The sequence below is a fragment of the Mirounga leonina genome, unplaced genomic scaffold (genome assembly GCF_011800145.1).
Source record: "Mirounga leonina isolate KUSES-001 unplaced genomic scaffold, KU_Mleo_1.0 Mir_175, whole genome shotgun sequence".
Classification (NCBI taxonomy): domain Eukaryota; kingdom Metazoa; phylum Chordata; class Mammalia; order Carnivora; family Phocidae; genus Mirounga; species Mirounga leonina.
Window position 1 is genome coordinate 30,122,437 of NW_023270453.1, and position 12,679 is coordinate 30,135,115.

Consider the following 12,679-nt stretch of genomic DNA (forward strand, 5'->3'; position numbering starts at 1 on the left):
GGCTGCCGAGGGCCAGTCCAACTTCTAAAAATGAAGCGCAACATGTCCGTGAGGCTGTTTCACCCTAAACCTGAAAGTGACTCAATTCACCAGGTGTGGCCACCCAGCCCCAGGTTGCCGGCATGGCTTATCTGTCAGGCCATGGCCTCGGGGGTAGCCACTGAGCCCGTGTCATGGGCACTTTCTGGCCATGTTTGCCAGCCCCGAAGTGCCCTGCAGCCACCCTCCCCTCCCCCGGCTCCTGAGAGCTTGGCCTTGTCCGTGATGCACGGCCACCACCTCCTCCAGCAAACCCATTTTAGAGGTAGACACTGAGGCCATGAGAGGCAAAGGGAATTGCCCAAAGCCACTAGCAGGGCCCTCCTGCCACCACAGACCGCAAAGCATTTTTCTGGCTCCAAGTGGTGTGTTCACCAAAAAGTACACGAGAGAAGAGGGCAGGAAGGATGAAGTCCTATACCCCCATCCCATCTGAAATCGGTCTCTCTCCACGCCTGGTTTCAGAATGTGCCACTCCTCCTTCCAAAACCTAACCAAGCCCCCACCCCACCCCCACCTTCTTCCTGGAAGGTGCTGTGATCACAGAATGAAAGAAGTTTCTTCTCTGTCATCCATTTCAAACAGATTCTGGGTGGACGGCCAGAAAAGGCCCCAGTGTTTTCAGGAGTGGCCACAGGCAAATGGACCCCTGCCTTGGTTTCTCTTCTGTAAAAAAATGAGGATAGGAGCCTTGCTTTTAGGGCTATCCGTGGAACACAGAAGAGGGTTTGGCACACTTTAAGTGCTCAAACACCAGCTGCCATTTTACCCAACACAAAATACAACTGGACCGGCTGTTCCTTTCCCCCGGGAGCTGCGAGTGGAACCAGGCAGGTTCCCCAGCCTCCAGGACATGCGTCCCACTCCCTTCAAGCCACACGGGTCAGTCTTAGGACCCCTCTGCCCTGGACCCTTTCACAACCAAGGGAGTCCCTTGAGCAAAAGCACACGCTCTAGAAACCTTTTTTTTTTCTTAAAAAAAAAAAACTTTCATAACAAAGTTTATTACCTAAACTGGTTGTAAAAAATATAAAATAGTTTTCTGCACAGCAGAAAAATAAAGCCAGAGACCCTCCCCCAACCCCTGGTTTGTGCAAAAATACTGGGTATATGTAAACATGAAGAGGTAGGAGGTATAAATTCAGGTCCTAGCCCCAGATAAAGTTAAGCTGCTACAACAACCAGGGGGACCCAGAGGGAGCACCAGGAGGGGGGGCACCCCCCCCAAGAGATGGGGAGGGGTCTGCGGCCTCGTCTCCAGCGGAGAGGGGGACGCGCCTCGCCCCCACGCCCCACTCCCTCCAACCCAGGCGGGGAGGGCACCCACGTGGTTCCAGGGAAATCATTAATACAAAACAGTACCAAGGCGGCCGAGTTAATGCTGCGTGCGCGGCCGGTCAGATCTGGAAGGGGAAGGAGCTCAAGTAATCGCGGAGGACGGGGTTGAGGGGGATGCGCGCCAGGTTCTCGCGGCCCACGGTGGCCACGATGCGCTGGCGACACAGCTCCTGCAGCGGCCGCACGCGGCGCTGGCGCAGCGGGGCCCCGAGCATGCGGCGCGGCGCCGCCACGTAGTGCTCCAGCAGCTCGAAGAGGCAGTCGAAGCTCTCGCGGCTGCCGTCCAGGTGGAAGCGGCCGGCCTGGAAGTGCACGCGGATGCTTGTGGGGCCCGAGGCCATCTTCACGCTGAGAGCGAAGAAGCAGTTCCGCTGGCGGCTGTCGCGCACCAGGAAGGTGCCCACGGGCTCGGCGCGCAGCCGCTCGTGCGCCCCGTGCACGCTCAGGGGCCCCCAGTAGAAGCCGCAGGCGTCGAGGAGCGCGCTGGCCCGGGTGATGCGCCGGTATTCGGCGTGCGAGCGGAACGTGCGGAAGTGCGTGTCGCCGGGGGCCGGGGCCGGGGCCGCCGGGCAGGGCCGCGGGCGCGCGGGGGCCGCGGGCGCCGCCGAGGACGAGGGCGAGGACGAAGACGAGGAAGGCTCTGGCCGCCGTCGGGACTCTGCTGCCGTGGAGATTGCATTGTCGGCTGCCACCTGGTTGTGTGCTACCATCCTACACGCGGGGCCAGCCGGAGGGGTGGGCCATAGCGTCCGGGGGTGCGCTGGGGGGAGACACGGGCGGTGAGCCGAGAGTCGGGGCGGGCCCGGGCAGGTGAGGGAGCCGACCCGAAAGGGCCGAGGGCGCAGGACCTAGTCGGCGCGGCCCCCGGGAGCCTCCGCGGGCTCACCTAGAAAATGGGCCTCCCCGTCCACGCATCCCCTCCGGGAGGGTGGGGGCCCGGCCGGGGCGGAGTCCGGCCGCCGGCTCGCTCGGAGTTTGGGTAAGAGGGGGGCGTGGAGAGAGGTGCAGGGAGAAACCTGCCCCGACTCCGGCCACCCGGCCCTCGGCTCGCCGCCCCGCGGCCGCCGCCTGCTGGCCAGGCCGGGGACTGGCGCCTCGTCCGAGCGATTTGGGCAAAGACAGAAAAGCTGCGCTGCGGACACCCCGCGCGCGGGGGACTGCCAGGGTGGGGCCGCCGGGGGCCAGGGGCGTGGCGGCCGCGACCCTATCACGCAGCCCCCGAGGCCCGCCCGACACTCGGCCGTCCTCTGCTGTCTCCTGTCCTGTCCTCCCCCCTTCCCTCCCGCTTCTTTGCCCGCTCCCTCCCGCTTCTTTGCCCGGTGCCCGGCTCACCTGGCGGCGGGGCGCGGGGCGCCGCGGGCGGGGCGGCTGGGGGCTCCGGGGCGGCTTTCGCGCATGCTCCGGGACCGGGAGCCGTGCAGCTGCCACGGCCGCAGCTCGCTCTGCTCCGGCGCCCGCCCCTGCACCAGTCTTTTAAACTGGCCGGGAGGTGTGGCCCGCCGGCGGTGGCGGTCCCGCCCCCCTCAGGCTCCACCCCCGCGGGCCCCGCCCTGCCGCGCCACTTTCGGTTTCTTTTTCCGCCGTGACGCGCGGCGAGAGCCGCACGAGCTCGACCTTTTCCACACACTTGGGGACCCTTCCCGGCCCACCCCTTCACTGATCCAGCTTCACACTCGCCCTAGGACCCCCCCCATCAAGGGCTCTGGTCCCGCCCCTGGACCCGCTATCACTCGGATGGCCCCTCCGCACCTGGAGCCCCCACCTGTGCCCCCACTACCACCCTAGGTCGCAGATTTCTGCAGCCAAGCCCTTAGGGTATTCTGGACTGGCCCTGACACATCCCTCTCTGCCGCCCGCCAGGTGCCTCAGCACCGGTCTCTGGTAGATCTCTGTCCTTTGCTCTCCTTGAGTCAGACCCCTCCCCGCCCGAATCTGGGCTCCTGCCTGCAGATCCGGCGTCGGACCTGGCCCCTCGGGGCTGCTCCCCCAGCCGCCTGCCCCCCACCCCCTGCAGCCCCGAACCCTCAGGCAGCTGCCCCTGCACCCCTTCTAGCCTGTCGCTGTCCCTGGTCTTGGCTTGGGCTTCCCAGGAAGCGGTGGCCTGACCACAGGCTTCGGAGGAACCCTTCGGAGGCGCGAGAAGGGCGCCTCGACCGCGGATCCGAGTTCCTCGGAAACCGGGCGGGGCCGTCAAGGTCCCGGCGGCAGTCTTGGCTCGCCCTCCCTGCCGGGGAGCAGCTGGAGAAACTGAGGCCCTGGGGGAAGCGCTGTGATCTGCAGCGACTGGCAGATGGGGAGCTCTGGACGAGCGTGCCCTTCTGTCTTATTTTGGGGAGAGGAATGGCTGGGCACCTCCAAACGCACTTTGAAGCCCAACAAAAAGATAGTTCATTGATGTGATGATTCCAAAAACCTACTTTGTCTTTTCCTGGCCTGCCCTCCTTTCCCTATAGAGTCCATGTCCACCCCCCCATCCCCCCACGCCACCCCCCTCCGCTGCTGGGTCAAGTGTCCACCCCACCTGGCACTCATACTCTGGCTTGGGACCATGGGGGCTTGATGGTGCCAGCTATAATTTGTACATTCCTGCATGTGACCCACGATCCTGTCGTGGCAAGGTACGCCTTAGGTGCCTGGCTGGCACGTGTATTTTTGAAGGAAAGAAAGAACAAATAAGGGTTGGGGCTAGTGAGTGGGTAGTCTCCGGGTCACCCAGGGTTACACAGAAGACAGGCCAGGCTGGGGGCTCGGCCAGCCTTCTCACACTGGCACACACTGCCCTCTATGGGCTGCTCTCAGGCTGCAGCCCAGGCCTCTGTCTGAAGTCCAGATGGGTGCCAGGTCCTCCTGCCTGCCTCCTTGGCGCTTTCCTTCCCTGGCCCCAGGCTGCCTGTGTTTCCTCTTGAACATAAGGGGGTGGCCCAGAGCCAGCCTTGCTTAGGACCCCATCAGCTCCCTGGATGTGTGTTGGCAGCATCGATGTCGTCATCCTGTGTTGAGAGTGTGTGTGCGTGTGAGTACGTGCGTGCATTGGTGTGCAGGGCGGTGGGACAGAGGATGGAGAGGCATGCGTGTGCTGGTGGTCAGGGGCTGTGGGCATTCCAGAGCATCTGCGGGTGCTGTGCCCTGTGGTGGGTGATGAATAAAATATAAAGTAGTGATGAAAAGCCAGACCGTGGACCCAGACTACCTGGATTCCAGTTCAGCCATACACCTCTCTAGCCCTATGACTCTGAGCATGTAATTAAGCCCCCTCCCTTGGTTTCTTCCTCTGTGATACAGGAAAAAACATCGTGCCTCCTTCCTGGCGGCAGGGATTAACATGAGTGATTATGGGTCAAGTGCTTAGAGCAGCCCCTGGGGAGCGTAAGCGTTCAGCAGGTTACTGCTGTTGCTGTTGTTCCTCTGGGGGCACCTGTGAGTGTGGCTGCGTGTTGGAGCCCGAAACCATGTGGCCTCATCCCTCCGGCCCATTCTAGAATCCCTAACCCCAGGAACACAGGCCGGAGAAGACATGGACCTAGTTTTGTGGGGATAAGCCAGGCCCCTGGATGCCGGCAGTGGGGAAGGGTAGCACCTCCCCCTCACTGGAGCTGGGGGCGGGGGTCCAGGCCCAGGGAAGGCCAGCAGGCTGGGCTGGCTTCTGCAAGATTTGTCTTCCTGCCAGCATGTCTCCTTGGCAGGCCTCTGGACAGAGGGAAGTCTATAAATAGCTGCTGGTCCATATGCCCCACTAACCCCCATTGATAGCTTCCATGGCTACATGGGAGAGTCACCCCTTTTCGTGGGGACTGGGGCTGCCTTCTCACAGCTCCCCCCTTGCTGCCACACTCCCATCCATGCCTGTGTGGAGCCCCCTCCTTCATTGCATTTACCGATACCTGTGATATATTGGCCTGAGCTGACTGTGTGCTAAATGCTTTATAGTCCTTAGCTCATTGGGTTGGTACAACCATCCAATCTGTCCATTTTACAGATACAGAAACTGAGGCTCAGGAGGGGAGTCACTTGCCTGGGTGCACACAGCTCAGAAGGGAGAGAGTTGAGATTCCTCTCTAGGATATCTGACCTCTAGAGCTTTCGCCCTTGTCCGCTGTGCTGTAAACTCCCTCCCCCCAATTCCTGGTGATCTCAAATCCTGGTGTGTTTGCTAGAAAAAACTGTAGATGCCAAAGAAATCAGAGACTCATTTGTATCCGGAGCCCGCCTTGGGAAGAGTGGGGACAGCTCTGCCGGCTTCCCTCTCATTTACGAGCTCGAGGAGGCTTCCACCTCACCCTTTGTGGCTCCGAGTCCGTCTTCGAGTGTCCATGACCTTGCCTGTACAGTGGGCCTGGCCCCCTCCTCCCTGCTGACCAATTCCTGGTTGTGAAAGCCATGGTGAGTCAGGCACAAGTCGCTGAGCACACGTGGGTTCTCCTCACTACCGACAGTGACAGTTACTCTGGCTTCGGTTTCATTTTCTGAAGTCCTGAGTTCAGAATGAAACCACATCCAGACGCCAAAAGGAAAAAGGAAACATGCTGATTGATGAACATCTGCCTCTCCCTGGACAAGTACTAGGCTTGCAGGAAGCCATGGCAAGAGTGGGCTGTGTGCGGACTCCATGCCCGCTGCTTCCCAGCTGTGTGACCTTAGGCAAGCAGCTTGCCCTCTCTGGGCCCCATTTGCCCCATCTGCAAAAAGGTCCCTGGAAGTTTTGTACCTTACCGAGCAGCAGTGCATGCAAAGCCCAAAGCAGAGTGCCAGGCACAGAGCAAGGGCTTAGCACAAGTGACTTGTCACAGGACAGTTGGGACCACCCTCTGTCCACAGCCAGACATGCAGGTGGTCCTACTCCCCACTGGACAGCTGAGAAGTGAGCGGCCCAGCCAGCAGCCGTGGGGAATCAAAATCCTGGCGCACAGGGCTCAGTTTTTCAGTTTCTCTGTCCTCCTTTGGCAAAGTTCTGCTGGGAAAAGCCACTCCTGGCCAGGACACGCAATCCTGAAATTGTACACTGTCCCCGTGCTCCCCTGTCCTGGCTGCCTCTAACGTGTGGGGCCGCTGAGCTTCCCGTGGGAGTCTGTGCCTCTGGGGAGACCCGAGCAGCGGGGCTTACAGCGTGGAGTCTGCGGTCAGGGGGCCTGAGTTTAAATATGTCCCTTAACAAGCATGCAGCCTGGGGCAAGCTTCTTAGTTTCTCTGTGCCTCAGTTTTCTCCTCTGCAAGATGGGGGTAATCCCCTATTTCCCTCCTTCAGTATTGATTCAGTAGGGATTTGTCGAGTGCCTACTGTCTGCCAGGCGCTGGGAACTCAGGGGTCTTCAAGCATAGAGGAGACAGTGAGTTCACGTGATTGTTTCAGATTGTGGTCAGTACTGTGGGGGAGATCAACACGGAGAAAGGGGAGCGACGAGAGGTTTGGGCAGGGGTGAGATCAGGCAGTCAGAAAAAGCCTTTTGGATGGTGGTAGAGTTGAGGTCTTTCTGAAAGCTGGCTGAAGAGGACTCCAGGCAGAGAGAGCAGCTTGTGCAAAGGCCCTGTGGTGGGAATGGCAGGCATGCCTGAGGACCAGAGAGAGGCGTGTAGCGCTGGTGTAGAGCAAGGGGGTGAGTGCAGGGGTGAGGTATAGGGGTTGGCGGGGGTCTAGTCCATCGGGCAGGGCCTTGCTGGGAGGTGGGGAGGGCTGGAGACAGTCCTTAAGGCCTCTGGGGAGCCCCGAGGTGGGAAACACTATAGGATTGGGAATGGAAAGAGCCCTCTGGCTGCTGACCTTCCAGACAGCTGGTTCTTGAGCCACAATGACTCATGGTAGAGGCCTTGGGACACACCTCAGTGCTGTCCCAGACCTGCCGGGGTGTCACCACTATCCCCTGAAATGGGTGCAAAGCCAGTTCTGAGGGATAGCTCGCTGCTCCAGGAACCAGGGGAACTTGGAACAGGTGTTTTGGGGAGGCCGAGTCCCGCTCAGAGGCCTCCGTCTGGGGAGGCTGCCTTGTTGTGTGGGGTAGAACCTGAGCCCAGCCCAGCCCGTCCCGTCAGCAGGAATGACTGTGTTTCCGGGGGAAGGTATGTGCCGCCGGGGACACTTGAGTCTAAGGAGAAAGTTCTCCTTTAGGGCAGAAGAAGCCAAATGGCCAGGAGTGATGACTCCAAAGTGACGATAGATAGGATGGATCCTCCTGGTCCTGGGGAGACTTGATGAGAACCTTCCAGCAGGCCCATGATCCCCATGTGACAGGTGAAGAAAGAGATGGGTCAGAGATTATGTGCAGTAGAGATTGACCAGCTTCTGGAGGGCAGCGGAGGGGCAGGAAAGAGGATTTCCAAGAGCACTGGTTGTGGAGTCCAGACAGACCTGGTTCCAGGCCCAGCTTCCCCCCACCACCCCGACCAGTGCTATGGCTTCAGGCAGGTGGACTTAATCCAGCGCCCCAACAGCAGTCCCACAAACTCCAAGCATGGCAGGCCCAGTGCCTTTTCATCAGCAAATCCCTCGGACCTCGCTCGGAGGCTATTCATTCTATGTTTATACACAATTCTAATAAGCTGATCGGGTTCCCACCCTACTGTACCCCATAGATGGAAAATTAAGTGTGAGCCATTGACAGTAAAAACCATGGCAGTTTGACAGAGAGCAGAAAATCTATGAAACTAGACACACGACATACAGCAGGCTCCGCTGATGAGTCCTCAGCTCGGGCCGCTCGCCAACGGCAGGCACCATGACGAGAGCTTGGATCGGTCCCCGTTCTCTGGGTGAGGAGGCATCTCCTTTCTGGGCACATACAGAACCAGCAGGAGGCTCGGCAGTGGCCCGGGACCCAGGAAGCCCAGCGTCTGTTGGCACCGAAGAGGTCCCCGGCCAAGCCGGCCGGACCCTGGGAGCAGGCTCTGGGAGGAGGTGATCCTCGGACCTGAATTGTAAAGAGCAAGTGGGTCTTGGCCAAGGGGCAAGAAGGGAGTGTGCTCTTGGCCGAGCACAGCACAGGCAAAGGCCCGGAGACACACGTTTGAGGACCCAAGCGGCGGGTGGCCGGAGAGGAGGCTGAGGTGAGCAGGAATGGTTTAGAGGCAGAGGTTGGGCTGGGGGAAGGCCATGCGTGCCCTACCCCGCAGCGATGAGTCCCTCTGGGGAGCGCCTTCTGGGCCACCTTGCCTGGACCAGCAAGCCCAGACTGCTCTGTGGGCACAGAGTTGATAAACAACATTCCCCTCACTGTCTCTTTCCGGAGTCAACAAAGCATTGCTGAGCACCTACTAGATTCCTCACGGACGCTCATTCCTTTTTTTTCTCCTTAATTTACTTTTTCATTTCCCCGTATGAAACAATGAAAGCACTTCCCCTCCCCAGATGTAACCGCAGGCACCAGCTTGGCCTCTTTGCTTCCAGATCTTTTCCCATGTACTCACATAGTTGCCTTTGCCCCCATATAAATACAGTGTTGCTCTGGGTAGACTATTTTCCTCTGTAAATGATATATCTTTCTCCATCTTGCTCTTTTCACTGCTGGTGATCTGGATAGAGTGATCAACCCCCACTGTTTTAAAAAACTGGGCGGTATTCCTCACTGACCCCTGTGTGTTCATACAGCCATCCCCTATGGATGGGCACATGGGTTGTTTTCCAATTTTTGGCTCTTGGTGCCAGCGTGTGAGAAACACTTTGTATATTTTTTGTTTTTTTTTTAAGAGAAAGAGAGTGCATGCACAAGCATGGGGGTGCCAGGAGGCAGAGGGAGAAAGAGATGGAGAATCCCAAGTGGGCTCCATACTCAGCATGGAACCTGATGCGGGGTTCAATCCTACAACCCCGAGATCATGACCTGAGCAGAAATTGAGAGTTAACCGATGGAGTCACCCAGGCGCCCCAACACTCTGCGCACTTTAAATGTTAGTAGACACGTCCTGATTGCCTGCCAATGTGGCCATGCACGATTACCCCCTCAGCAGCCACATCAACAGTACCTGCTCACCTGCATCCTCGCCAATACTTGGTGTAGTCCACCTGTTTCCATTTATGCCCGTGCAGTGGGTACATACCTGGAAACTCGCTGTTGCTTTAATGGCTGCTCATTCTTTGATCGAGTCAACAACTGTTCACCGAGCTCCTCCTATGTACCAGCACCCTGCTAAGTTCAGGGGATGGAGCGATCAAGATCAAGGGGCCCCTTGGACCTCTTCACAGAGCGTGAGATGCAAGTAAGGCTCAGAGAGGTTAAGAGACAGGCCTGGGGTCATCCAGTGAGCGGGGGGAGTCAGGGGGCTGGGAGTGGAATCTGGGTCTGTATGGCTAAGGAGTGTGAGCTCTTTTTCCTCCTGAATCATTCCTCAGATGGGCATGGCAACCCAGGATCTCCAGATCTGCTTCCGTCTCCCCCAGGACCGCTGGGTCCCCTTAGGAGAGGCTGTGTCCCGCTATTTCTCAGGCCACACTCCCTGTCCCCCACCCCCCTCCCGATATCCCACCCAAATGACATCTCTCCACCAGAAAGGCAAGGCAGGTTGCCTTCAGAATCTGCATGGCCTTTCGGTGTCTGTATTTAGCATCTGTTTATGTTTCCTGAATTTGGGTTTCCAGCAGACTTGCCCCCAAACTATTGCCTCCCCACCCGAAACCAAGCAAGTGAAAGAATGAATCTGTGGTTTGATGTTTTTCCTCTTGTCATCAAGTGACTGACTACGAGAGGGGGTTGTGTGCCTGTGAGCGCCTGCTGGAGTGTGTTTCAGTGTGGGAGGGGACGTGTGTGAGAGCCCGTGCGTGCGTGTGTGTGTGTGTGTGTGTGTGTGTGTGTCTGTTTAGGAGTCCACATGTAAACCTAGCTTTCTGTGTCTGAGTGGGCTTGAATGGCGATTTCTTTGTCTATGTGACTGGTGGTTATCTGTGTGTGTTTGTGCAACTTTTTCCTGAGCGTTGGTATCAGGGAGCTGTGGGGTTAAGGATGGGTCCATGCGACCCAGCCTGTCTGCTTCCCAGTTGACTTCCTCTATTACAGAGATCCTATCTCCACAGTAGAAGATCTCCTGCCTTCAGTGATCATATCATCAAAGGACACTGTCCAGGGAATAGGGAGGCCCTTTGATGAGTAGGGCTCAAAGTCCTTGACCTTATCTTCTAACACTTTGTCTCCACCTGCTCCCTTAAAATGTGCTTCCCAGACTCTTTTGCCCTGAGGTGTCAGTGACTATCATGGCATAATCTGGCCAGATTATGCCCTTTATGTATGTATGTATGTATGTATGTATGTATGTTGTTTATTTTATTTATTATTTTTCATAAGTAGGCTCCACACTGGGCATGGAGCCTACATGGGGCTTGAACTCATGACCCTGAGATCGAGTTGAAATCAGGAGTCAGGTTCTGTTAACCGACTGAGCCACCCAGGTGCCCCTTGGCCTTACATTTTTACTAGGAAACCGGTGGTTTTGGGCAAAGCATGAAGGTCTAACCTCAGACATGCCCTCCAGCCGACCTTATCGAGCTCTTTCACCTCTGAGTCTCAGCTGCTTTGTCAAGTCAGAGCAGTGTTGCCTCCTGCTTAGGTGTGTGGATGCAGTGGAAACATTTATGTCAAAGCATCTGGCGCCTCATAGGTGCTCCGAACATGGTTATTTCCCCAGCCCGCTTGGGCCCTTCCCCACATCCTCTCAGGTGCGCGGTGCCCACCTGGAACATTTCCCTGCCGTGAGGGGCGGAGAGGGGCCCAGGAAGCGCAGACTGTGCACCAGGCCTTGTGCTGGACGCTCGCGTGTGCATCATCTCAGGGAATCCCCCCTGCCCAGCGACACCTTGGGAGATGAGGAGGGGGGCACAGAGAGGGAAAATGCCTTGCTAAGGCCACACAGCAGAGCCCTCACAGGAGACTCTGTACTTCCTGCTACCACCTGGGGCACGAGCATCGGAACTTGGATCCACTCCCCGTAATTGACGTCCGGCAGGATATTAGTCTCAGGTTGATGTATATGTGATGAAAGGACCACCTTCCCCCGAGGCTCCCCCTCTGGTCCCTTTCCCTCCTCTGTAGACACCCCCATCATTTCCACACCCACCCACCTCCCCGTGTGTTCCACCCCGTTCTGTTAGCCCAAATGTCAAATGAAACAGAAGGGAGCACCAAGCATCCATGTGCCTGGCGCGGTGCTAGGTTACCCCGTTAGGCAAGACGGGAGTCTCAGGGGGATTTGAGTTCCCCCAGCTGGGAACTTGGGTCTGACCCCAAGAGGCTTCTGGGTTGGAAGGTGATTTACACGGGACCCTAACCATTCCCACCGTCTGGTATTTGATGCCGTATTAATTGCAAAGTGCCTACTAGGTGCAGAGCACCCAGGCTTCATACCACTCACAACCACCACCTCTTTGAGCCCTCCCTCCCAGCCATCCACCAGGAGCACCCATTTTACAGATGAGAAGACTGTGAAGTTCTCTCCTGATTTCAGTGCTGCAGTCCAGGCCACCATCCCCTCTTTGCAAGCCCCACCCTGCCAACGGCTCTTTGTGTGCCTTCTGTGTCCTATAATCTAGTCTCTACACTGCAGCTCACACCATCTTTAAAAGCACACAGAACCCTGTCACTTGCCCCATTTTAAGACCCTCCTGTGACTTCTCGCACCAAATATAATGGCCAAGCTCCCCATGCAAATCCCTGCATGGCCTGGCCCCCACCTGGCACTTCCCCACCTCCTGTCCCACCACCTGCAGATCCTATGCCAGAAACACCTGAAGCTCTTCTCCCTCCTTGGGGCCTTTGCACATGCTCTAGCTTTGAGCCCGGAATGTTCTTCCCTCAGGTCCACAGTTGCTCTGCATTATATGGCCTTGCTCCTTTGATACCACTTAATTGTGACTAGCAGATCTTGGGTTTCCATGCCGTGTGTGCCCTCTGAGTTCCCAGAGCCTAGCACAGCGCCAAAGTTTGTTGGAACAAGGGAGGTTCAGGTTCAGAGAGGTTGATCAGCAGCCCAGCATCACAGCAGGGAAATAGGAGCAGGGTTCAAACTCGGGGTGGTCTGGACTTCAAAATGCACATTCCTAGCCCCCCTCCTGTCTACTGCATGTGGGTCACTGCATGAACAGGGTGGGGGCCTGTGGGCATCCCGTGTGTATGTGCACACTTGTGTGCACAAGGTGGGAGCATATAGGGCAAAGAGGGCTCTGCCCAAGCAGAGGGCTGCCTGGCTGGCTTCGAAGGCTTCTTGGGAATCTCCAGCCCACATTCATTTCTGCTCCTGGGCTGGCACAGCCTCTTCCCTGCTTCCAGCTTCCACGCCAAGGCCCCAAAACACGTGACCCCTTTTAGTGAAATCAAAATGCCCACACAAG

General features: G+C 57.6%; 1 protein-coding gene across 1 annotated transcript; it reads right to left on the reverse strand.

The window, feature by feature from the left end:
• Window positions 1–733: 733 nt before the first annotated feature.
• On the reverse strand, window positions 734–2,805 carry SOCS1 (suppressor of cytokine signaling 1). Its single transcript, XM_035022435.1, has 2 exons — window positions 2,710–2,805; window positions 734–2,137 (listed from the first exon to the last, which is right to left on the reverse strand). Exon 2 carries the CDS (start codon window positions 2,085–2,087, stop codon window positions 1,437–1,439), a length of 651 nt encoding a protein of 216 aa, XP_034878326.1. The 5' UTR covers window positions 2,088–2,137; window positions 2,710–2,805; the 3' UTR covers window positions 734–1,436.
• Window positions 2,806–12,679: the final 9,874 nt, after the last annotated feature.

What these genes read in the sequence shown, in the direction of transcription:
- SOCS1 (XM_035022435.1), bottom strand. Translation starts at nt 2,087, where the DNA reads ATGGTAGCACACAACCAGGTGGCAGCCGACAATGCAATCTCCACGGCA.